The sequence below is a fragment of the Pimephales promelas genome, chromosome 6 (assembly GCF_988280905.1).
Source record: "Pimephales promelas chromosome 6, fPimPro1.hap1.1, whole genome shotgun sequence".
NCBI classification, from domain to species: Eukaryota; Metazoa; Chordata; class Actinopteri; order Cypriniformes; family Leuciscidae; genus Pimephales; species Pimephales promelas.
Window position 1 is genome coordinate 23,424,248 of NC_142774.1, and position 26,179 is coordinate 23,450,426.

General features: G+C 36.9%; 1 protein-coding gene across 5 annotated transcripts in view; it reads left to right on the forward strand.

The window, feature by feature from the left end:
* Window positions 1-4,903: 4,903 nt before the first annotated feature.
* The window catches only part of LOC120495360 (glycerol kinase), a 35,874-nt gene continuing 14,598 nt past the window's right edge, over window positions 4,904-26,179 (forward strand). For 3 of the 5 annotated variants that reach the window (XM_039694916.2, XM_039694926.2, XM_039694907.2), the window contains exons 1-7: window positions 4,905-5,094; window positions 8,073-8,146; window positions 8,600-8,706; window positions 8,811-8,888; window positions 9,006-9,085; window positions 9,969-10,106; window positions 15,149-15,258. In XM_039694916.2, the coding sequence (XP_039550850.1) occupies window positions 5,002-5,094; window positions 8,073-8,146; window positions 8,600-8,706; window positions 8,811-8,888; window positions 9,006-9,085; window positions 9,969-10,106; window positions 15,149-15,258 (680 nt within the window). In that variant the 5' untranslated portion in view covers window positions 4,905-5,001. Of the gene's footprint in view, window positions 5,095-8,072; window positions 8,147-8,599; window positions 8,707-8,810; window positions 8,889-9,005; window positions 9,086-9,968; window positions 10,107-15,148; window positions 15,259-26,179 lie in introns of all 5 variants that reach the window. The other 2 variants (XM_039694893.2, XM_039694899.2) reach the window with 1 other exon arrangement.

Below are 26,179 nucleotides of genomic sequence, written 5' to 3' on the forward strand. Positions count from 1 at the left end.
CAGTTCATGTCAGTCACAAATGATTTGCTCTTTGCCGATCGTGGCCAAATCGCATGGGATTAGATATAGGTTATCAATAAAACTAAAATAAGTTGGAGCTAGGGGTAACTCAATTTGCACATTGCTGTCATGCGTGTATTACATTGCTTCTTATATCATGTGCAAACACAAATAACCTATACAACAGGGCAGTTGAATGCTTATCTGATAACCGAGAACCTCTTAGTTATTACTTTAACAATTTCCTCACATTTCCATGCGCCTGATGCAGTAAACAAAAATATCAACGATCCTTGCTCATTCTCGATTATCTGGTAATATTCTATTCACAAAATACAACCAATAGTACGGTAATGTTAAAACTTACTTGTGAAAAGCCCTATTTTCGATGGTCTGGCGATTAGAACATGGGAAAATACTCCACAGTGCTCTGGCATCTTATCTGCTGCCAAGCAACGAAACTAGGAATATGACCGGTTCAAGATGGTGGCCGGATTTCTCATTTTCCAGCGGCCAATAGGGCGTCTAGTCTCTATATGATATCTATGGTCAGCAGGCTCGAACCAGATCTTAACGAGTCCTTGTTGGCTCAGTCTGGTTGATGGGTTTGTGAGGAGAGTGTTTTTATGAGAGTGTTTTTCTAATATTTTAGTTACATAAAAGCTTTTTATTTGTTTTCTTCCTAATTGTCCTTGAAATAGAAATAGTGCCACGCCACGCTACCATGTTTTCTCAAGAACAGATTCAACTTAAACTTTATAACAAAAATCTAGAGAGAGTGGAATGTTTTAAATATCTCGGGATATGGTTTGATAGAAAACTTAACTGGAAATACATATTGAGAAAGTTGTTGAAAAATGTAAAAGAATATTGAATGTAGTAAGATGTCTGAGAGGTAGAGAGTGGGGAGCAAGTAGAACCTCATTGAAAGTAGTTCATATTTGATTAATTAGGGCAGTTATAGATTATGGATGTACAGTTTACCAGTCTGCTTCAAGAACTTTACTAAAAAAGTTAGTTGTGTTTACTAAAAAGACTCTGTTGTGGTGCTTTTAAAACAACCCCAGTAGCAGCATTACAAGTAGAAATTAATGAGATGCCATTGGAGATTAGAAGAAATCAGATAGTATTAATATACTGGGCAAATTTAAAAGGACATATGGAAAGTCACCTGACTCAGAAGGTGTTACAACCATGTCAAGAAAGGGAAAGACGACAGATTAAGAGCTTTGGTAATAAGGTATGCAGTCGATGAGATAGGGATAAGGAGATATGATGGTAAGTCCCAACTGTGCCATTATCCAATGTTCCATCTTGGCTATTAGGGGAGTTGGAGGTAGATTTGCACCTTTTAGAGTGGAAAAAATAGTCAGGTTAGTTGATACATGGGAGAATTATTCTCTGTTTATTAAGATATATACAGATGCATCAAAAACAGAAGTAGTAGGAGCTGTGTTCATCATACCAAAAGTGAATGTTATGTTAAATAAGAGAATAAATGATAAAATGTCCGTGTATACAGGAGAAATGCTGGCCATTCTCTTAGCCCTTGAGTGGGTTGAAAATAGTAGGTCAAGGTAAGTGTTAATAGGGTGAGATTCAAGTAGTGCGTTAATTAGCATCAGTATCAGTAATACTGAGAGTAGGAGTAGTAGTAAAATTCAACTGGATTCCAGCCCATATAGGAGTAGAAGGAAATAAAATTGCAGACAAATATGCCAAAAATGCAACCAAAAAAACAGAGATAGATGGTTATAGTAAGGCTGAAGTTAAAAGCATAATCAAGAAATGAGAAAGAAGTGGCAAGAGGAGTGAATAAAGAAACAAAAGCAAGAATGCATTACAGTCTCCAGAACAGGGTAGGAGGAATGAGAGAAAATAATAGGAATAAAAGGGATTGAATAGTATGCTTAAATTGAAACATGAAACTGGGATGTGTGAGGTCTGTAATATTAACGAAACAGAGCATGTTATTATTAATTGTCATAAGTATAAGGAGGAAAGGATGAGGCTGAAAAGCTGGTTTAGAAAAGAAAAAAAAATTAGATTTGAAATGAAGGAAATATTACAAATGAATTCAAGGCATGTAGAGTGATTTTTGTGGTTTTGAGTAAAACAGGGCTTAGTCAAAGGATATGAGTTTAGTTGTCTTAGAAAGTTGTATTTAATGATAATGTATGAATATTAATAATGTTATTAGATATTTATGAAGTTATTTATTGGTTTTATTATGGATTTATATATTTATTTCAAGGGTATGGAAAGGCTTTGTGATCCACACTCCATATCAGAAGGTGGCGGTAATGCACACTTAAAAGTGGTTTGCCAACCGCCATTTAAAGAAAAGAAGAAGATGACCAGGTTTTCTGGTTTTCTCCATAAATATCTATATAGAGGCTAGATGTCTCCCATCTTGTCACAGACAGGCTTTCTGGCGGGCTCTGTGGTATCTGGATAAGAAAGGAGGAAAGAGCCACATAAGGAAATATTTTGGATATTAGCTCATAAAAGCGCCACGGCGCGCTCGTTTTTAGAGGCGCGCAAGTTCATTGTTGCATAGCAACGACAGACGCCACGAGAGAGAAAGCGTTGCGAACTGCGCTCTCTCTCCAATTCATTGATTCCTACTAGCCCTTGCATTAGCTTTATTACTAGATATATTTATGGAGATGAGAAATAAAAAGCCGACTGAAATGCGTCACTGTCGACATCGGTCATAATAATGGGCCAGATTAACCCCTTCAGACCTGAATTATGTTTCAAGTTTCTGAAAAATAAAAGTACATTTTCCCAGCTCATGAGGCTTCTATAAATGAAAACAAATGAAAACATTTTTTTTATATGATGGCTTTCATTGTGATTTTTTTGTCCATTCCAATGGACATCAGGTCAAAACAGTACTTCCGAAAAATGTACCAACATAAAATAAATTAATAAACATAAACTTTGTTGGTCTATACTTTAAGCTTTTTCTCAAGGTCAAAAAAATTCCAGCAGTATACCATTTCAACTATAATTTTGAGGTTTTTGTTTTACAGATTGCACATTGTTTGTAACAAACTAAATATCTTCGAATCAATCAATCTGGTCATTTTCTGTGTGCATCTTTCTTTTTTTAGATCAAAAACTTGAACATTATAACATTACAACTTTAATCGTAAGGTTTTTCCTTTATATATTGCACATTTGTTTATTCATAACAAAATAAACCTAGGAATCAATCAATGCATTCATGTTAGAGTCATTTCCGGTGTGCATCCTGTGTTTTCTTGTATTTTTACAGTACTGGCAGGACGGTTGCCAGCAAGTCACTGTATTTCGATTTCCAGTACCTAGTGTAATTCACTTTACAGTGCACAAGATCAGTAATGCAAACTACAAAACAGTACTTTACTGTATTTTTACTGTATTTCGTAATTTCGCAATTTGATTACTGCTGTAATCAATTATACGGCATTGTACTGTAATATATATTGATACATTACTGCTAAATATTATTGTAATTTTCTAAATAGTTACTAATAATGATAATTTTATATTATAATAATATCATATAGTTATTTGGAAAATATATAGGAAAACAAAATACTATTGAAGTCAATGGCCACTGTCAGCTGTTTCGTTACCGACATTCTTTATAATACCTATTTTGTGTTCAGCAGAATAAAAACGGTATGAAACTCATACAGGTTGGGAACAATGAAAACATTTAATTTAATTGAAAGGAGGGTTTCATTTGTCTGTCCAAAATAATAATTTGGACAATACACCACAGGGAAGAAACAACTGTATATTGTTTGATTTGTTCATTCATTATTTTATTACATTAACAGTTACGCTGACTGAATTCCAACTAAATTAATGAATAAGTGGGACCCTTTCAATTAAATGAAATGTTCTCATTAATTTATGGAGAACGAAAGAAATAGAGTCATCCAGTAAATGAAACATTTTTACAAAAATGTAAAAGCAACATGATGGCAGAGCTTTTAGCTTATAGATTCCCTTATCCTAGAGTGGAGTAGGCTACGTTACTACTAAGTGCTAATGTGGATTTCTGTCTATATAATAAACATTTTCCAAAACCTCAATAAGGTTAATTATAGATAATGTTAGACAGAAACACACCTGTTCACCGCTCATTTTCCCATGGGCAAAGGCGAGCAAATTGATCCCTTATCTTAGCGCCATCTACTGTTCTAGAAGAGGAAGTTGCTCAACTGTATTTGTGAGAAAATCTGATTCTGCCTGGACGCGGAAAAATAGTGCCAAAAGTCACGTGACAGTTTTTCGTACTTGTAGAATTCTGTTTTGTACTTGTAGAATTTTGTTTTGTACTTGTAGAATTTTGCTTTGTACTTGTAGAATTTTGCTTTGTACTTGTAGAATTTTGCTTTGTACTTGTAGAATTTTGTTTTGTACTTGTAGAATTTTGTTTTGTACTTTTAAAGATTTTAGTTTGTACTTGCAGGATATTTTGGTCATTGAAGAAATACGTTTCTATGTATATGTAAAACATACTGTATTTGTTTGATAGGTACGTTTTTTATTTGCAGAACAATATGCATTAGTTTGTGAGTGATGTTTTGTATTTACAAACCACACTGAGTTTGTTTGTGAATCATTGGGTGTGAGTAAAACACGTTTTGTTTGTGTGTGAGGTTTAGGCACATACTTCGCTCCATACTTGGAGGAGTTGAACGCAGCATGAGTGCCACCCAAAAAAAACGCTGGCGTTCCGCCAGGTCATTGTTAGCTGGGAGTTACATAATGTATTGCGTCTGAGCAATTTATTTCATTTCACTGTAATTAAAAGTATAAACTCCAAAGTGTAGATTTCAAAGTGATAGCTATTTCATTAGAAAAACTCTCCTCCCTCACGTCACGGGGCATGTTTACGTCATCATCATGGCGGCATACGCCTGAGCGAGGGCGGAGCGCAGGGCCGAGTGTCCAGTGTTATATTTCTGGCTACTGTAGTCACTCACGCTCACTGATTCAATGAACGGTATAATGGCTGCGTCGTCGAACAGAATCATGCTAGGCCCCCTTGTAGCTGCTATCGACCAAGGCACGAGTTCCACGCGTTTTCTGGTAAGTCGTATCTTGAGGACATGTTATCTGGTTGTGGTGGAGCTTACTGAAGTGGCTCGCATACAGACAAAGATTGGAGAGTCCTCCGTGCCCTTGCCAACATGTGCCGGGGCAGATAAAGATGCTGAAGCCTGTTCAGCAGGAGTTCAGATTCAGCCGTCATAGGAAGTTACCTAAATTAATTGCTTTTAGTTTCTGGGTCTGCTTGATCTTCTGTATGATGACAATGGAACATTAGCTGAATCTTTCTAGTTAGCTTTCTGTTTCCTCGGTACTTGTCTCTGAAAATAATTATTTTAGTGCAACGAAGGGATATTTTGAGAGTTATATTTGTGAATTCACTTGCCTAGTGTCAAAATACCCCTATTGTACTAAAATAACGTTCAGCCCAAATGGTGTTCATTTTTGGCTCACTGTGAAATTTAACTTGCTAAGTGGTAATGATCTACTTTTTACCCAGTTACTCAATGTTTGGATTTGAGCAGCATTACAAAGTTCAAATGTTTTGCTTAAAACTTAATTTTAATTCCCACGTTAATATGACAGCTTTAATTATGATGTTTTCAGAACTTGAACAATAAATGACATTCAATCGCAGTATCGCACTTTGGACAGTTTCTCCATACATAGGGTGATATTTTAGTTTTTGGAAAATAGGACGGGGGGCGTGGTTGATGGGCGGGGCATGTTTTTGGGGAGAAGTGGTTAAAGGAGAACTCCGGGCGAAAAATGAACCTTTGGTCTATAAAACATCGGTACATAGTCAACCGTTCTCTGAGATTTGTTTTCATGATAATCGAATGTAAAGAGTTTTATCTCTAAAAACTGTTTAGCATATAATGCTAGTAATGGGGGCATTGACTAAGTAAAAAGAAATCGCTAGTTTATACCACTAACAAGGCTCAAAATAGCCCCACACTAACGCAGTAACATAATAAGTCTCCATACATGCAAAACGAAGCATTGAGAACTTTTTAAGTGTACAGACCGTTTAATAAGAAGATACTTTACGAAGACAGTTCACTTCGTTTACAGACAGGAGCCATCGTAAAAAATAGTCTCGATAAGTCAAACCACGAACGTCGTGCTGAGTGATCTGAATTGTATGAAGTTCAGCGAACTTCTGAACTGTATGAACGGCGTTCGGGGATCGACTTATCGAAGGCACAGCAGAAATTTGAATTCGATCCGACTAAATCCCTAGGAGGAGTTCGTTAAAGTACGGAGTGTGTAAATCGTCCAAAAATCGCCGCCAAATTCAAAATGGCGGACTTCCTGTCGAGTTTAGGGTATGGGTTCTTGAGGCTTTTTTGTGCATCTTGATATGATATACGTCCCCACCAAATTTCGTGCATGTAGGTTGAACAAGGACGAGGGGCTAGTTTTTTCCAATTTTCTAGGTGGAGCTAGCGTGCCATTTTGCCACGCCCATCCGCAAAACCCACAAAATACGAAATTTTTCACCAGTTCTGACATGCATGCCAAATTTGGTGAGTTTTTGAGCATGTTGTGGCCCCGAAAATGGCGCTTACTTTGCAGAAAAATAAAAAAAAAAATAACCCTAACAGTTTCAATAGGGTCCTCGCACTGTTAGTGCTCGGGCCCTAATAATAATCCTAACAGTTTCAATAGGGTCCTCGCACTGTTAGTGCTCGGGCCCTAATAATAATCCTAACAGTTTCAATAGGGTCCTCGCACTGTTAGTGCTCGGGCCATAAAAATAATCCTAACAGTTTCAATAGGGTCCTCGCACTGTTAGTGCTCGGGCCATAAAAATAATCCTAACAGTTTCAATAGGGTCCTCGCACTGTTAGTGCTCGGGCCCTAATAAATAAATAAAACGTAAAATAAGTTAATGAGGGAATAAATAAATTCATCTTACAGTACATACTAAAAATATAAGGCTAATTCAGGAAAATTGGGACATTTCCCCCAGTCATCTGAATGGGAGAAAGTGTCCAAATTCACCCTAATAATGTTACTTAACTAAATATTTTCAAAATTATATTTTGACATTAGCATGATTTTTTTTTTTCACAGTACATAGGCTATTTGATCTTTATACAAGAAACTATACCTTCTAAATGTTAGGTTGGGTTCCCTCCGTCTCATGAGGAAGATCATATTTGAAGACCCTTTTCTTCACAGGTTGTTCTGACCTGAAATTTTACTGTTGCCTACTGTGGGCCCAATATGTTACGTACATTAGATCTCATCTGATAAGGCCATGACACTAATAGTGGACAAAGCAAAAAAAAAAATCTGTGCCTTTGTTTTGTCCATTAGGAAGACATGGTAGAATGTGTGTTCATGTTAAAGTAGGGTATGCTTGTAATTCCACAGCCTAAAAAAAAAAACATTCCTCATATTATTAAAATGTTGCGGTGGGAATTGTTAATCAATAGAAAAGCTCAGAATGAAATAAAACTCTGTAATTAATGCCTTTGTAATACCTGGAATTTCCAGTTTTCAGCATCACTATATAAAATCACTCAATAAAGCATCACTTATCACAAATGACTGCAATACCACACTGAAATGTAGCAGGTTCAAGTCAGAGAATTGCTATTCTGGCATTCTTTCTCCACAACATTGTTTTTATACCCGTGATTTCTGTCTTTCTCCAAGTTGAGCAGAGGCAGTTTGGATTCTCCAAGTTGAACAGAGGCAGTTTGAAAGAATAATTTTCATTGGCCAGGCCATCTGACTTCTCATATATATCTATTTTTTTTAAAGCAGAATAATTTCTGAGCAAATTTTACATTTTTCTCTTTTTTTAAATAATAATAAAATAAGTGTTAATTTTCTGCTTTAAAATATGTTAACCTTTGGGGTGCCTTTTTGAACTATTTCATCATCTGACATTACTGAATGCGATATGTTTCATGATAAGTGGCTTTAATTCATGTCTTCTTTATTTTCTTGTTTAGCAATTTAACTGACAGACTTGGCATCTTTCTCTCTTCTTTTACTTGTAGGTTTTCAATGCGAAAACCGCAGAGCTTCTCAGCCACCATCAGGTTGAGATTAAACAGAGCTTTCCTAAAGAGGGGTGGGTATTGTCAAGTCAAGTCACATTTATTTATATAGCGCTTTTCACAATACAGATTGTATCAAAGCAGCTTCACACTGATAACATGAAAGTAGTACAACACAGATCAATAATACTGCTAAACACTAAATAACCCCAACTGAGCAAGCCCAAAGCAAGCCAAAAGCAAGGCGATAGTGGCAATTGTTTACTTTCTGTCATGAGATGACATGCTGGTTCAATGGGGCAATGTATTAATATAGTAAGAGTAAAACTTGTGATTCAAATCACAAGTTCACTATTGGTTCATACTGTTATTCTGGATGAACTGAATATGATTTCTTCCATTCACTTGGATGGCAATGATGCCATGTACTGTCAACTGTGTGTAGTGTGCTATATTTAAGATTCATGCAGGTTTCATGTGTCACGTCTGACTGAGAACATTAAAAAGGATTTATTGTCTGTTCTTAGCTGGGTGGAGGAAGATCCAAAAGAGATTCTTCAGTCTGTGTATGAGTGTATGGATAGGACCTGTGAGAAACTGACCCAGCTCAACATTGATATCTCAAACATAAAAGGTACAAGGACCACCTGCTATTTTTCCATGCACATTGCACATGTTCTTACACTATGCTATTATGGTTGTTTATTCCGATTTCTTCCCTTATTTTAATCCGTGTAGCCATTGGGGTGACAAACCAGAGGGAAACCACCATTGTTTGGGACAAGGAAACGGGGGATCCACTTTACAATGCTATAGGTAAGTAACATTGCCTCACTTTTATTTATAAATACCACTTTTATCAGAGATTGTATCCATTGTTTTACAGTTCAGAATCTATATTAAAAAAATCATAATTTATTTGGATTTGTTTAGTTTGGCTTGATCTGCGGACCCAGTCCACAGTAGAAAGACTTATCAACAAGACTCCTGGCAGGAACAAAAACCACCTCAAGGTGAGAGTGCCAGTGTTCCCTTGTGAACAAGACTGAAATTATCTTGAACAGCTAAATACACAATCCATTATTATATAAAATAATTTTCAAAATATCTGTCAGGAAGTCTTTATTTTTTAAATCAAGTTTTGTAGCTTTTAGTATAAATATCCATAAGCTGGCGTGCTCCAAAAAATTCCAAATTAACATTTAGATGATGCATTCTGAATGTACATTTTGATTACACCATGATGCACTTTTTTTTCTGTCCAATCAAATGCTCTCTGGAAACTGAAGTATCCCCAAAATAAAAACAAGCTACAGCTGCTTCAGTTTACTTCTGAAATAGATTATTTTTCAAAAGTGTTTTATTTTTTATATGATGAAATTTGATTAATAAAAATTAGTTAAAAGTTACAGTTTTATATTAAATCTAAAGGGGGAACCGATTAGACTTCATTTTAATACAACTTGCTTTATGCACAGCTTCACTACTTCCTGAATTTCAGCCAGCTCCTTGTTTCCTGTCTGCCATTATTGGCCAAGCTTGATTAATTCAGGTGTGCTTGGCCTCAGGAGTCACGGCAACAATAATCAGACACACCTGAATTAATCAATTTTGACCAATAATGGCAGACGGGTAACAAGGAGCTGGCTGAAGTTCAGGAAGTAGTGCAGCTGTGCATAAAGCCCACTGTGTTTGTCTAAAGCTGTCACATGGACTAGCACTTCAAAATGCCCCATGCCAATTTATTTTTTTTAATCAAATTGTCAAAGCTTTGAGGAAAAACTGCTCATCACTGGACTTTTAAGTTTATTCATAATTGTGTTCAAGTTATGTGTCATATCATACTTAAAGTTGACAAAATTGAATAATTAGTGTTACTTCTCTTGCCTTATAAAGCACAAGACTGGCCTTCCCATCAGCACATATTTCAGTGCAGTGAAGTTACGCTGGTTGATGGATAATGTGGAAAATATCCATGAAGCTGTGCTCTCCCACAAGGCAATGTTTGGAACGGTTGACTCCTGGCTTATCTGGGTAAGAGCAGTGGCAGTGAGGTATCTCTTATGTGATATACACTCACCTAAAGGATTATTATTTCTCATTAATGCAATTTTCTAATCAACCAATCACATGGCAGTTGCTTCAATACATTTAGGGGTATGGTCCTGGTCAAGACAATCTCCTGAACTCCAAACTGAATGTCAGAAGAATGATTTAAAGGGTTAGTTCACCCAAAAATGAAAATTAAGTCATTAATTACTCACCCCCATGCTGTACCAACCCCGTAAGACCTTCGTTCGTCTTCGGAACACAAATGAAGATATTTTTGATTAAATTTGAGAGCACATTGGCTCCTAAAGGACTGCCTCTTGACGGCCCAGAAAGTCAATGAAGAAAATGTTTAAATATCCCAAGTGACTACCGTGGCTCAACTATATGTTTATCAAGCGACGCGAATACTTTTTGTGCGAAAAAACAAACAAAAATAACGAGTTTATTCGACTATTTCTTTTCTTCCTTGTAGGCCAGAACGAGACTTCCTTAGATTTCCACGACGCATGCGCGAGAATTGCGATCTGAAGTAGTGTAAGCTGGTGTGAGCAGATCGCAAATCTCGCGCATGCGTCGTGGAAATCTAAGGAAGTCTCATTCTGGCCTACAAGGAAGAAAAGAAATAGTCGAATAAACTCGTTATTTTTGTTTGTTTTTTCGCACAAAAAGTATTCGCGTCGCTTGATAAACATATAGTTGAGCCACGGTAGTCACTTGGGATATTTAAACATTTTCTTCATTGACTTTCTGGGCCGTCAAGAGGCAGTCCTTTAGGAGCCAATGTGGTAGTTATACAGCTCTCAAATTTAATCAAAAATATCTTCATTTGTGTTCCGAAGACGAACGAAGGTCTTACGGGGTTGGTACAGCATGGGGGTGAGTAATTAATGACTTAATTTTCATTTTTGGGTGAACTAACCCTTTAGGTAATTAACAGCGTGGCATGGATGTTGGTGCCAGACGGGCCGGTCTGAGTATTTCACGATCTGCTCAGTTACTGGGATTTTCACACACAACCATAACTAGGGTTTACAAAGAATAGCGTGAAAAGGGAAAAACATCCAGTATCCCGCAGTCCTGTGGGCGAAAATGTCTTGTTGTTGCTAGAGTAGGGCTGGGTATCGAGTTCGGTACTTTTTATGTACCGACCAAATTGCCTCGGTACTACCAAGTATCGAAACATGTCTTTTTTTTCTGTACCAAATTTCGGTACCTTAGTGGTTAATCTCGTCAACGTCAGTGAAACAATAAGCATGCAGAATGATTGGCTGTGGCGGAAAACGCGGCGGCTGTTTACGCGGCGGCTGCCCAGAGATGTAGCTCGTTGCACGTGAGGCGGTAGTGTGTGTGTGCTTCACAGTCTATGGTGTGTGTGTGTAAGCGTCCCAACCCAGATAGATAGAAAATATGTGGAAATTATTCAAAGTGTACTTATGTGCCAGACGTGGTGCAATATTTTCGACAAGATAATTGCCGCCAGGACCGGTAACACGGTAAATCAGACACTTGAGAGTAGAAAGTTTATCCATTTTCGACTGCAAGAACTGGAGCGCGTCACAAATGAAACCGAAACTCAGCATATAGGATACTTGCCTCATAGAGATGAGAAATAGGCCTATAGACTGTCAAAATATGTCTACTTTTAAACAAAACAATTAGAAATAATTGTTTGATTACTTAATCCATATAGGCGCGCACATTCACTACCGTAGGAATGACGAGTCAGCATCGCCATAATCATATTTGCTGCCCTTACACTTTTTAAACACTTTTTCATTAATAAACAATTAAAGTATATCCTTGCTGTTGTTTCCCGACACATCCATAATACTTAGGCTACTTTTGCCAGTGCTTTGCAGCAAGCTTCATGTGTGCTGAGCGCGAGGCATAAATCCCGCCCCCCAGTAGCCTATATTTAATTTAATTCACATTTATTTGTATAGCATTTTTCACAATACATATCGTTTCAAAGCTGCTTTGTAGAAAATGCATGTTTCTAAATTACAATTTAGAGTGATGATGTGCTATCAGAGGTGACATTTCAATTAATTTTCATTCAGTTTCATTGTTAAACAATGCATTAAGATAAGGCAAAAACAATGAGCTCATTGAAGTAAAGAAAACATGTTGTTAAATGATTAGGAAACAGAAAACTTTAGCGTTGGTGCTTTTTTACATTCTCAAAATATGAGTGTGAAAAAGTCAACAAACTGAAAAATAAAATAAAAAATTATATAATATTATATTGTTAAAACTGGTTACATAAAATTGGTATTACATATAAATTGGTACGTTATCGTTCAGGAACCGATATTGAAGTCAAGGTATCGAACATTTTTTTTACGATACCCAGCCCCATGCTAGAGGTCAAAGGAGAATGGGCTGACTAATTCAAGCTGATAGAAGAGCAGCTTTGACTGAAATAACCACTTACAACCGAGGTATGCAGCAAAGCCATGTCCATCCCTTTATGGCCACCATGTACCCATCCTCTGATGGCTACTTCCAGCAGGATAATGCACCATGTCACAAAGCTAGAATCATTTCAAATTGATTTCTTGAACATGACATTGAGTTCACTGTACTCAAAATGGCCCCCACAGTCACCAGGGGCCTGTTTCAATAAGGAGGTTCAACCAACTCTGAGTTAAAGCTTGAACTCAGAGTTGACTTACCCTGAGATGGGAAACTCTGAGTTTTCGGTTACAGAACAGCTGAAATGAGTTAGTTCAATCAACTCTGAGTTGACTGACTCTGAGTTAAGCGCGTGCACCACAGCTATAAAAAGCCATTATCAATGGAGCGCAGATATTACGAGTCACCATGGCAACAGCGCCAGACAAAAAGAGGTGTTGGGTGTAATTAATGACCAAGTAATCTAAATATTGTAATTTAATTAAAGGGATTACTCTTCATTCTTCTTTAATTTAAAATAAAATATGATGCAATTACATTAAATAGGCTACTGCATAAACTATAGACCAATTCAGTATAAAATAATAGTGGATTTAGCATACATTTTTAAAAGGTATATTTTTATATAACCTTCTCCCTCTACACACTTTGATCAATTCAAGAATAATTCATGCAATTGTATTGTTAATTTGAAAGCATTAAAAGTGCAGTTTCTTGTCTCTCCTCCTTGTATTAATCAAGTGGTTGAGGTTGATATAGGATTTAGTAATTAGTAATATGTAGACCAATACTTTCTAGAGATAGTAATTATTACATTAATCTAACTACACCGTTGAAGATGTCATTTGTTGTTAATAATTCATAACTATTTTAGAGTAACTGTTATAATATCAGAGGTGAAACTGGAAGAGTGTTATTCAACCTATAGTCTACTATTACTTTGATACATTTTTACTTAAGTACAAGTAAAAATTCCAGAAAAAAAATCTACACAAGTAAAAGTTAATTTAAAACATGAGTAAAAGTTGCTGAGTAACTTGTTTAACAGCAGGGGTGGGGTGGGGGACTCCCCCATGTGGGGTTGTAACGTATGAGAGTTTCAGAGTATGAGAACCGTCTCAGAAAATATCACGGTTTATGGTGTTAAACAATTGTTAAATATATAAACTGCATTATTAAATTACGGTCATTATTTTCATCAGTTAAAATGATAGTTAAATAAATTAAACATTTGTTCAATAAAACATAATATCAACTAACTTCAATACTTGATTGTGATTATGATTGACATCTTATTTTTTATCATTAATAACTTCTTAAATTTTATTACAATATTTTCAATGATTTAATAGAAATATATTATCCAAAACAGTGGTAATCAAATAAAAGTTTAGCAAATGTTTTAATCCTTTTATTTTTTGGCAAAGTGCTGCAAAACAGATTTAGTCAATTAAACCATGGACAAACAATATATTCCTTAAAGAATGTGTAAATAAATTTTAGTATTATTGTTGGTGTTTAAACAGCACTTCCTCTTTAAAAAAAGGGGATGAGACCGCTAAAAACTCTGGGTTTACTGAAGAAAACCTGCTCCCGACCAGATTAGGTTCACAGAGTAAGTTACCATGATAACTGACTCTGAGTATAAGTTACCTCTCTTTTAGAAACGGGCTTGACTTACTCTGCTTTCTCGGGTTTGATATACCCCCCTTTCTGAAACAGAAAACCCAGAGTTTCCCTCATTTCAGGGTTAACATACTCAGAGTTTTCACTTAACCTCCTTTCTGAAACAGGCCCCAGATCTCAATCCAATAGAGCATCTTTGACATGTGTTGGAACGGGAGCTTCGTGCCCTGGATGTGCATCCCACAAATCTCCATCAATTACAAGATGCTATCCTATCAATATGGGCCAACATTTCTAAAGAATGCTTTCAGCACCTTGTTAAATCAATGCCACGTAGAATTAAGGCAGTTCTGAAGGCGAAAAGGGGTCAAACACAGTATTATCATGGCGTTCCTAATAATCCTTTAGGTGAGTGTATAGGGACAGTGTATATAAATTTGGGGTTAAAGGATTAGTTCACACCTAAAAATGGAAATTTTCTGATAATTTACTCACCCGATGCCATCCAAGATGTTCATGTCTTTCTTTCTTTAGTGGAAAAGAAATTAAGTTTTTTGAAGAAAACATTTCTGGATTTTTCTCCACACAATGGACTTCAACGGTAACCAAATTGTTGAAGTCCAAATCAATGCAATTTCAAAGGGCTTTGAAGTGCTTCAAAGGGCTCTGCACGTTCCCAGCTGAGGAATAGGCTCTTATCTAGCGAAACGATCGATTATTTTTTAAAAAGTAAAATAAAAAGGTATATACTTTTTAACCACAAATTTGTTTGTCTTGTGCTGAGGTGAATTAATCCTTTAAAGTGTAAAAGGAATCAGTGCATGAATTTGTGGCAGTCCAATGCCAGCAGGCTTCTAAATAATAATGCTAATGCTTGCTGATAGTGCAAAATAAACTTGTGCTTGCTGATCAGTATAATGAAGTGATCATTATGTAAATATTTAAGCATGTTAAAATAATAGGTAATAACCCCTTCCTTTCAGTGCTTGACAGGGGGGAAGAAGGGGGGTGTTCACTGCACAGATGTGACCAATGCCAGCCGGACCATGCTCTTCAATATTCACACAATGGACTGGGATCCAGAGCTCTGCACGTAATTATACATTTGCTTACATAGTCAAAAGGAATGTGACTTAAAGGGATAATCCACAAAAAAAAAAAAAAAAAAAAATCCTCTTATCATTTACTCACCCTAATGCCATCACAGATGTATAGAACTTTCTTTCATCAGATGAACAAAAGATTTTTAGAAAAATAATCTCTGATCACAATCTCCATGAGTACAAATAATACCCCAAAAAGTGTACCCCAAAGATGACATGACAAAAATCCATATAACCCCAGTGGAGGAATCAGTGTCTTCTAAAGCAAAATGATGGTGTAAGGAAAATACTTTAGTACGCTGTGAAAGAAGTGATGTCCTCTGTGGTTCTCACTTGAGCTTCAGAACACATTTACGTCGCACTTCACAGTGTAGTGACGTAGCACTTTACGACACTGTCATGAACCTGCATATGACTGTTTGTTGGAAGCTAGGTTTATAGTAGGAATGCAACGATACCAATACTGCACTGACTCAGACTGTACTTGTACTCATCAAAACACTCCAATACCATGCAGCGTTTACGTTAAAGAAACACAGACAACAGAGCAAACAGAAAGCAGAATGGATAAATCAGAGAAGGATGTCAATGATGTAAATTTATACAATTAATAGAATGTTAAACAAATATTTACGCCTATATAGCTGCAGTGGCACAGACCCACAAGATTTGTTTGATTTATTTGCATTCAACACAAGCTTCGAGTCAAGAAGCCAAGATTGTACAACATCAAAGGCATCCTGCAGTTAGTGAAAAGTCTTCTGAAGGGCTTCTCCACAACTGTAAATAATTGTGTCATCAGCATAAAAATGAAACGGAGCATTATGGACATTGAACCAAGATCATTTACATAAATGGTGAATAAAAGTGGACCCAGCACCGACCCTTGAGGAACCCCTGATACAACTTTTTAGAAACCCGAAGAACTGCCGTCAAAAGTGACGCACTGAGTCCTATCTGAGAGATAATTTTCAAACCAACCAACTGCCTTCTCAGAAAAACCAATGCTGAGCAGTCTCTGTTTTAAAATACAATGGTTCACGGTATCAAAAGCTTTAGAAAGATCGATGAAAAGAGCTGCATGCATCTTTTTGCTGTCCAGTGCGTCAGTGATGTAATTCACCACCTTCAATGAAGTAGAGATGGTACTATGTTTTTTTTTTTTTTCGGAAACCCAACTGAAACTGATAGGATATTATTAACACTCGGAAATTCTTTCAGTTGTTCCTAGTTCTAAGACCTTTGACAGCACAGACAAGTTGGAGATAGACCTATAGTTGTTAAGCAAGGTAGGATCTCTTCCCTTTAACAAAGGGAGGACATAAGAAGATTTCCAGATTGATGGTATAACATTCTGGACCAAAGACAAATTAAAAATATACATAAGTGGTTTAGCAATAAAATCTGCAGCAATTTAAAAAAAAAAATGTCTCTAGACAATTGAGCCAGCATGCTTTTTGATGTTCAATGACATTAGGGCTTTATGCACATCATCGATTGAAAACGGGGCAAAGGTAATAGACAAAGGCTGGCCAATACAGGATCTTCCTGCAAAATTACCATCAGAAGAGGAGTTTTTTAGAGATAGAGATTGATCAAAGAATCAGATGCAACAAAATGTTCATTAAAACATTCTAGCATTGCTCATCTTTCTGAGATAATAATATCATCCCTAATGATATGGGAGGCAGTTCATTATGAGATTTAGTTAACCAAATTGACTGGAGAGACTTCCAAAAAGTCATAGGGTTCTTTAGATTGTCTGTAGTGGCTGCTAGATAGTATTCAGTTTTAGCATGTTGGACAGCTGCTGTAAACTGGTTCAGTAGTCGTCTAAAATTAATCCTATCGGCCTCCACCCCTGAATTTCTAGCCTTTGCCCAAGCCACATCTCTCTCATGTAAAAGTTTGCTAAGCTCTGTCGAAAAACCAATGGTTGTCTCGTCCCTTGACTCTAAACTTGCACATAGCAGCATGTTTATTAATAATTTGCAAAAATCCATCATGAAAGTACAATTTCAACATCATCTATAAGCCCAATGCTGTCCCAATTAAAATAAAATAAATCATGTAAAAAACCTTGTAAGGAGAAATGTTTCATATCACGTTTTTCAATGCATCGAGGCCTGGATTTTGGAATTTTTTTTCATTTCTAACTGCGGCAATCGTACAATGATCACTAATGTCATTAGCAAACACACCAATTTCAGAAAATGTATGAGGTGCATTTGTCAATAGCAAATCAATTAGAGTAGATTTCTCTGGGTGTTTTGAATTTGGCCTTTATACACCTCAACATTTAGGGCCAGTAATTCAAGTTGTTTCCTCAGATATAGACAGAACTATATTGGCAGTGAACTTGCGCTTTACAGTCTTACGAGGCCGGTCTGTTCTAAAGACATTGTATCCACTGATGACAATGTCTTTATCTGTGACTGATTTAGAGAGCCATGTTTCTGAAAGAATTATAATATCTGCATCTGTGGATTTTGCCCTAGTATGTAAAGAATCAATCTTATTCATATTCAAATTAATAATACCCAACCGAGACTTGTTTTTAAAATCAGCCAGAGTATTACAGATTTTTTATTACAGAGTCAATATCAACTGGACCAGGATTTGGCTGCACATCACCACAAATAATTAACAACATAATGATCAAGCATCTCTGTTTCATAGTTGAACCAAGGCTCACAGAAATTTTAGTATGTAGTGAATTAAAAAACAACATAAGATCATTGTCAGATAAAACAGTGAAGCTTTTCAAAACAGTAAGGCACAGAGAACGGAGAAGGCATACAGAAGGAACACTATAAAGGGGTTGTAGTTTTTGCGCAGGTAACTCTGGTCTGGAACAAGTCATACTGGGAACAAATGAGGGACCCTACGCCTTCACTAGAGAGGTTTCATCTGGGACATTCATATGCCCGTGTCCACAGAGCAAGACAAGGCTCAGTAGAAGTGTCATTTTCAGCACTGTAGAGTTGCGGTTTAAAGGGGATACTCCACCGTTTTCTCATATGTTATGAGAAATGTTATGAGAAATATGTTATGGGCTATGTTATTCCCTTAATATAACTAAGACGAGTTGATGCATACCTCTCTCATCTCAGTGCATGCACTCAATCCCGAGACACTTTGATAGCATTTAACTAGCCCAGTTCATTCAATATGGGCCAAGCAGAGAAGCGACCAAACACCTCCACATTTTCCCTATTTAAACACAGTTACACGAGTAGTGTAACTCGACCAAGGACGATGACAAAATCAAATGTTGCGCTTTTCTAAGCGTGTAAAGTGGATAACTATATTGTATGGTGGAATACCCCAGCAAGTGCTTGGAAGCACTTCAACTCGGCACATACTGTATATATCTATGGACTCGGCGCAGTAATATCATCACATCGGAGTGGGAGAGGACTTTTCACAATTGATGATATTACTGCGCCGAGACGAAGTGTTCCCAAGCACTTGCTGTGGTTTTCCGCCATACAATATCGTTATCCATTTTACACACTTAGAAAAGCGTAACATTTTATTTTGTGTCACCATCCTAGGTCGAGTTACACTGCTCGAGTAACTGTGTTTAAATAGGGAAAACGTGGAGGTGTTTGGTCGCTTCTCTAATTGGCCCATATTGAATGAACTGGGCTAGTTAAGTGCCAAGCATCAAAAGCCGCTTTCCGACCAAGTAGTTACAGGAACTTAGTAGGAACTGTCCACTTCTAAACAGTTCTAAGAACTACTCTCCCCCAAACTCGGTTTTGCTGCTTGCGTTCGCACTGGCCAAGTGTCCATAGGAACTGGTAGGAGGGGTAACGCAAGCACGGCGACGGTCTTGCGGCCACATACAACACCAACAAACCAGCATGTACAGTCATGGTCAAAATTAATGGCACCCCTGGTAAATATGATGAAAACTGGCTGTAAAAATAATTCTGCATTGTTTATCCTTTTGATCTTCCATTCAAAAATCCCATTAATATTGTGGGAATACTCTAGTGAACAAAAATCCCATTAATATGTCCCATTAATATTAAATTTTTTAGGCACATCAGGGTGACTAGGAACATGAAATTGTCCAGCTATAACTTCTTGTTTCAAGGAATTTAAATATGAGGAAGCACAAAGGTCAAATTCCCTGAATCATCCATCACAATGAATAAAACCAAAGAACATGGTTCTGATGTGCATCAAAAGATTGTTGAGCTTCACAAAATAGAAAGTGGATGTAAGAAAATAGCTAAAGAATTGAAAATCCCCATTTTGACCATCAGGGCAATAATTAAGAAGTTATAATCAACTAAAGATGTTATGATTCTGCCAGGAAGAGGACGTGTGTCTATTTTGCCTTAATGGACGGTGAGGATGAAAGTTTGAGTGTCCATAGACTCTTCAAGGATCACAGATGGAGAATTGCAGAGATTACTTGAGTCTTGGGGTCAGAAAACCTAAAAAAAAATATCAAACAACCCCTACATCCCCACATGTTGTTTGAGAGGGTTTCAAGAAAAATGCTCCTCGCTCCTCCAAAAACAAACTCCAGCATATTCAGGTGTCAGACACGTCTGGATCTTCAAAAGGGACCGGATTCTATGGTCAGATGAAACTAAAAAAGGGGCTTTTTGGCAGCAAACCTAGCAGATGTGTTTGGTGCAAACAGGGATGAAGACTACCCCATGCCTACGGTTAAATATACTGCTGGATCTTATATGTTGTGGGCCTATTTATTTGCTGGAGGTCCTGGACATCTTGTTCAGATACATGGTATTATGGATTCTATCAAATAAAAAGAGATAAAAAATAAAAACCTGACACCTTCTGCTAGAAATCTTATAATGGGCCGGGGTTGGATCTTCCATCAGGACAACGATCCAAAACAAAAATCAAAATCAACACAAAAATTAGTTACGGAGCACAAAATGAAGCTTCTGCCATGACCGTCCCAGACCCTGACCTGATGAGTGGAGTGAACTGAAGAGATGAAGCACCAACATGGATCTGGGAATCTGCAGGATCTGGAGAGAGTCTATATGGAGGAATGGTCTCTGATCTCTGGTCAGGTGTTCTCCAAACTCATCAGGCATTATAGGAGAAGACTCAGATCTGTTATCTTGGCAAAAGGAGGTTGCAAAAAGTTTTTAGTAACAGGGTGCCAATAATTATGGCCAGAGTGTTTTGGAGAAAAACATTTATTTCATAGTGTGATTTACCCCCACTTTCAATTCTTTTACTTCAATGAAAGGTTAGAATTTTGACAATTTTTGAATGGAAGATCAAAAGGATAAACAATGCAGAATTATTTTTTACAGCCAGTTTTCATCATATTTACCAGGGGTGCCATTAATTTTGACCATGACTGTAGGAGGCTATTGCAATGTTCCTATTCTGCCTTGCCGGGACCTTAATAACGGAGAACGAATGGCGGCGTTTAAAGATTATGCTTGAGTTCTGTACAGAGAAACACAGAAGACGAAGGCTCCAGCGTAATATGATATAATATGATGGAAGAAGATAAAAGAGCTGAGCGCAGGAGGCAAACAAAACAACGGGTAAGTTTAGCTAGCATTAGCAATTAGCTGGTTGAATGCGTTATGTTTGTCTTAATCCTCGTTGTAATGTTTTGCAAAAACACACAGCGTATGGCAGACAGCGCACTACAAGTTCCGTGTTGACAGTGGGCATGACTTATAAGTTGAACCAATCAACGTAGACCTAGGGAAAGGGAACTAAAAAAGTCCTCGCTCTAGAATAGGTACTGAAAGAGTTATAGGAACTACGGTCTGAGGAACTAAAAAATCCCCAATTTAGTCCGGTCGGAACACGAGAAAAAAAAGGGTTATAGGAATGTTAGGTTCTAGGAACTGCAAAAGTCCCCCCGGTCGAAAAAGCGGCTAAAGTGTCTCACGCACCAGAGCGAATGAGTGCTCGCACTGAGACGACAGAGGTATGTATCAACTCATCTTAGTTAAGGGAATAACATAGTTTATTATGAAAAAACGGTGGAGTATCCCCTTAAATAGAAGAGCAATTTGCTTGGCAGATGGCTGCGTGTGCAGGCAGAGAAGGCTGGAAAGTTTGGTAGTTCATCAAGCACAGGTGCAGGCAAAAAGGAAGTCTTGCCAGTCGAAGCCAGGTGAAGCAACAATAAGCATTCCATAGATTACCAGTAGGGCCATGCAGAAAGCCTGTGGAAGACCATGTGGTAGGAGGACATGGGCGGCAGCAACAGCGAGAAGATTTAAGCCAAACAGCAAAAGCAGCATGCAGTGAGAGTTAATTGATTCTCTAGTGAACTGAATTTTCTATTGACAGAAATGCAATATAAGATCCATAACTATGTGTTCAGTGGTGTATAAAGACCTTACTCAATGATCCGTTATGTTTTATTACCTTAGAATGAGACATTTACATGTAGTGGAATTTTAATTATTAATTTTAACATTGGCTGATTAATAATAGACATTGCATTGAAATATCATATGGTCTCTTTATCTGTATTCCTGAGTTACAAGAACAGAGAGCCTTGTTTTCTTCTTCGCTGCTCTAAACAGTGGTTGCTTGTGGCAACAGCACAACTTTATGTGTTGCCACAAGCAACCACTGTTTAAAGCAGTGAAGAAGATTTGATCTCCGATTTGCAGCGTTAAGCAAAGCTGGGGTTGTACATAACTAGTTGTTTAAAGCTAGGATATACGATTTCAAAGATTGTTCATTATTAAAGGATTAGTTCACTTTTGAAAAAAAACTTTTGCTGATAATTTACTCACCCCCATGTCATCCAAGATGTCCATGTCTTTCTTTCCTCAGTCGAAAAGAAATTAAGGTTTTTGATGAAAACATTCCAGGATTTTTCTCCATATAATGGACTTACATGGGAACCAGACGGTCCAAGGTCGAAAAGACAGTTAATAACAGTTTCAGATGCAGCTTCAAATGTCTTTAAACAATACCAGACGATGAATAAGGGTCTTATCATGCGAAACGATCGGTTATTTCAAAACTTATTCCAAAAATGTAACTTTCCTTGCTCTATTCTGTGAGGCGCGTTTGTAACGTCACGTTACTTTCAAAAGGTCATGGGCGATGTAGCCGTAAGTACAGAGTCAGTGTTTACAAGTTGAACGCATAGGTTGAACGTGCAAACTAACTCAAACGCTGTTTACAAAATGTCAATGTAAATGTAAATCGTAGAGAACGATACAAGTGTTAGAGTGGTACGGTCAAATGTTTAAAGGTGATGATATCTCTCAGAAACTCCCTAATCAAGATGGTTCTTGAATATCCGCTGTCGCTCCCACACTATAGGTGATAACCATGACTCTGTGATATGTTTAAGATTGTAAGGAATTGATTCTATGATAAATAAGCTCTTTTAAGTGAAGGAACATTTCAATATAATCTATATTGGAGTGGAAGTTTGATCGGTGCAGACTGTAATTTCTTACACACCTCAAAGAGCATGCACAGAGAAGTGCAAATTAAACATGATTTAATGACTCGTAAATGTAAGTACACATTGATGGCCTAAGACACGAAATGAGCATTTTGTGTGAGAAAACGAACAGTATTTATATAGTTTTTACCTCTTGTAATCACAGTCACGTCCAAGTACTCTGAGGGCGAGGGCGATTCTGTCTGTGCTCGTTGCATTGATACACGTTGCATTGATACATATTGATAACCGCTCGTTTTGTGTCTTAGGCCATCAATGTGTACTTACATTTACGAGTCATTAAATCATGTTTAATTTGCACTTCTCTGTATATGCTCCGAGGTGGACCTCCATTATATGACTGACAGACAAGAACGGTTTGACCTAAAAATGTCAAAATTGAAAATGCTGTGGAAAAAAAAGACACCAACATCTTGGATGTCCTTGAAGTAAGCTAAAACATATCAAAAATTAATTTCAAAGTGAACTATACCTTTAAGGTGTGTGCTACTTAAGAAAATTAAAATCTCTATCTCTAAACTTTTATAAACACCATCTTTTGAATCCCCAAAAATGTTCAACCATGACATTCTGCCATTATTTTATAACCATTGTTTCTACCACTATTCAACTTTAGCTTCTTTTATATTTATTTTTAATCAGTGAGCGGGAGCACTTTGACATGAGGATAAAAAATTAAAATTAAAAAACTTAAGAAGAGTGGAAAGCCATAGGAGAGTCAACATTCAGGAGTCATCCTATACATGGTGTAAATAAATAACCTTTTTGTGAACAAAAATATTGTCTCTTTCTTTTAAATGGCCCTTGGAATTTTAGAAAAGGGTTAAATTGTGTTTGTCTTCATTAAATGTTATGTAGGACCCTGTTCTGTAGCTGTATGATGACCAATTGTGGATAGTAAAGCAGATATTTCATTAAGGATCCATTTGATTACACAGTACTGGATGTCTAATGGGCTAATTATGGTTAATACCTAAATGTAACTTTATATAAATTCTCAACAACATATATCAGTCAGTTTCCTGTATATAAAACAGTTTAAAAACAATTAATTCTACAGTAGGTCAAATATCATTACCATCATTCATTATCATTACCATCTGATCCAACAATGTATTAATATTTTTTAAATTTACAAAAACAAATCTTCTGTAGGCTGGGTGAAAAGTGAAGCCCAGATGAACATCTGGATGTTTTAATCCTTAGTGCATATAACTCCACTGTCTATAACTTTTATTTAAATAAACAAATTCCCTAAAAATTAGTAAAAGTCGGGACGGTTTGTTTGTTTCCAGCGTCTTTTTTTATGTTATTTCGCTGTATATTCTTCTTCCCCTACTGGACGGATCAGGAACAACAGGGGCGTAAAACTGTCGGGGCATAAAACTGCCAGGGGCAATATTATGAAGCTGCAGACTCGGAGCCTGCATCTACAGTCCCCCACCGAGAGTCCTGCATTCTCAGATCCCTCTTTTTCGAACACAGCACCACCTCCTGCTGTTCAAAAGATCGAATAACACCCGCCCACAGAGTACAGCGCACGATTATCCAAATGTAATATTGCGTTTGCAATATCACAGTCTCCAAATAAATTATCCAATAAATATTTGCGTTCCCTGCTTAATGCATGTGCCAAAAAAAACTAATTGTTACTGATTGAAGGGATACAATTACAGATTGAACTATCTTCAGAAAAATAGTATGTGATATTATATTGCTACAATGGTTTTTTTGTTTTGTTTGTTTTTTTTTTTTTTATTCAAATTCCAATTTTTCTTTCAGTTCAACCTATAATGGTCTAATTAACACTACCAACATTACAATATCTGTTTTTGATATTTTGAATGTGACGCAAAACTAATCAGAATAGACAAAACACCAATAATAACCAATTCTGTACTTTATTTAATGATCAACTAAACATAATCTTGCGGTAAATAAAAAGGGAAGAAAAAACTGTTTGTGACTTTACTTTTCGTCTTCAATTGCATTAAAAAAACCTCATAAGTCGCTTTGCATAATCATAAAATGATTTTGCTGGATTCGGCAGCGGCAACTCCATCGATATGGTGTACCCTGGAATAGCCTACAACATAGGACCGATAACACATGTCTTATGATGTTTCAAAAAGGAAGAAAAAAAGAAAAAAGATGTTTGCAAATGTTAGCTACCATGTTGCACTGCTCTGTTGAAGTGTCCCTTCTTGAGATGTTTTTGAACTTTGGACAACTTTGTGGGTTTGAAATATATGGGGCCACAGAATGGGCAGTGAAAATAACTGCAGCATTTATGACATTTCTACAAAAAGTCCGAGGTTAAAGGCTAACTTCTAAATATTTTCGGGGGGAAGAGGGTAAAAAAACATACATTAACGGCTCAAATCTTGTTACAAACTATCTTTACAAATATTAAATGGACTATATGTTATATCGATGAGCTAAATTAGTTTTATTAAAAAATAAATCAAACGAGTAGGCTACTACGATTTGCTAAATAAAATTGAAGATAGCCACGTTTTGGCATAAGTTCTTCACATGTTCTTCACATGTTTATGAAATACGTCACAGCACTGGAGAAAAATCGTTTGCAACTTCCGGGACTTAAATACTAGTGTAGAACATTGCATAGAAACTGTGTCTATCCCTCATTTACTGAGATCAAATAATGAATCTACCGTGGGATCAAGAAAAAATCTTGTAGTTATTCAAACAAAAAATCTTGCTTTTAGTGAACAAAAACAATTTCTAAAGCTAGTTCTTCTAAACATTAGATCACAGAACATCGAAATTATTATCTGTGACCATTTCATTTACAATAACCGCTTTAGGTGTGAGCGATACTGACACCTTACTGAAACCTGGCTTAAACCAAGTGATTATTTCGGTCTAAATGAGTCTACTCCGCCAGGACACTGTTATAAGCATGAGCCCCGTCTGACCGGTCGTGGCGGCGGTGTCGCAACAATCTACGGAGATATCCTTAATGTTACTCAGAAAACTTGTCATAGGTTTAATTCGTTTGAAGTACTTGTGCTAAATGTTACGCTGCTAGATGTAAGGAAAAAATCCCTATTATCTCTAGCATTGGCTACCGTATATAGACCTCCAGGGCCTTACGCCGACTTCTTAAAAGAGTTTTCAGACTTTCTATCAGATCTATTGGTCCGCGTTGATAAAGCAATAATTGTTGGAGATTTTAACATACACGTAGATAATTCAAATGATGCGTTAGGGGTTGCGTTCACAGATTTATTAAACTCCTTCGGGGTCAAGCAAAACGTCAGTGGACCAACTCATCGTCTTAATCATACACTCGATTGAATTATATCATATGGAACCGATCCAACCGATATAGATATCATTCCACAAAGTGACGATGTCACTGACCATTACATGGTTACCTGCATATTACATACTGCTGTAATATGTCATGCGGCGCCACGTTATCGACCAGG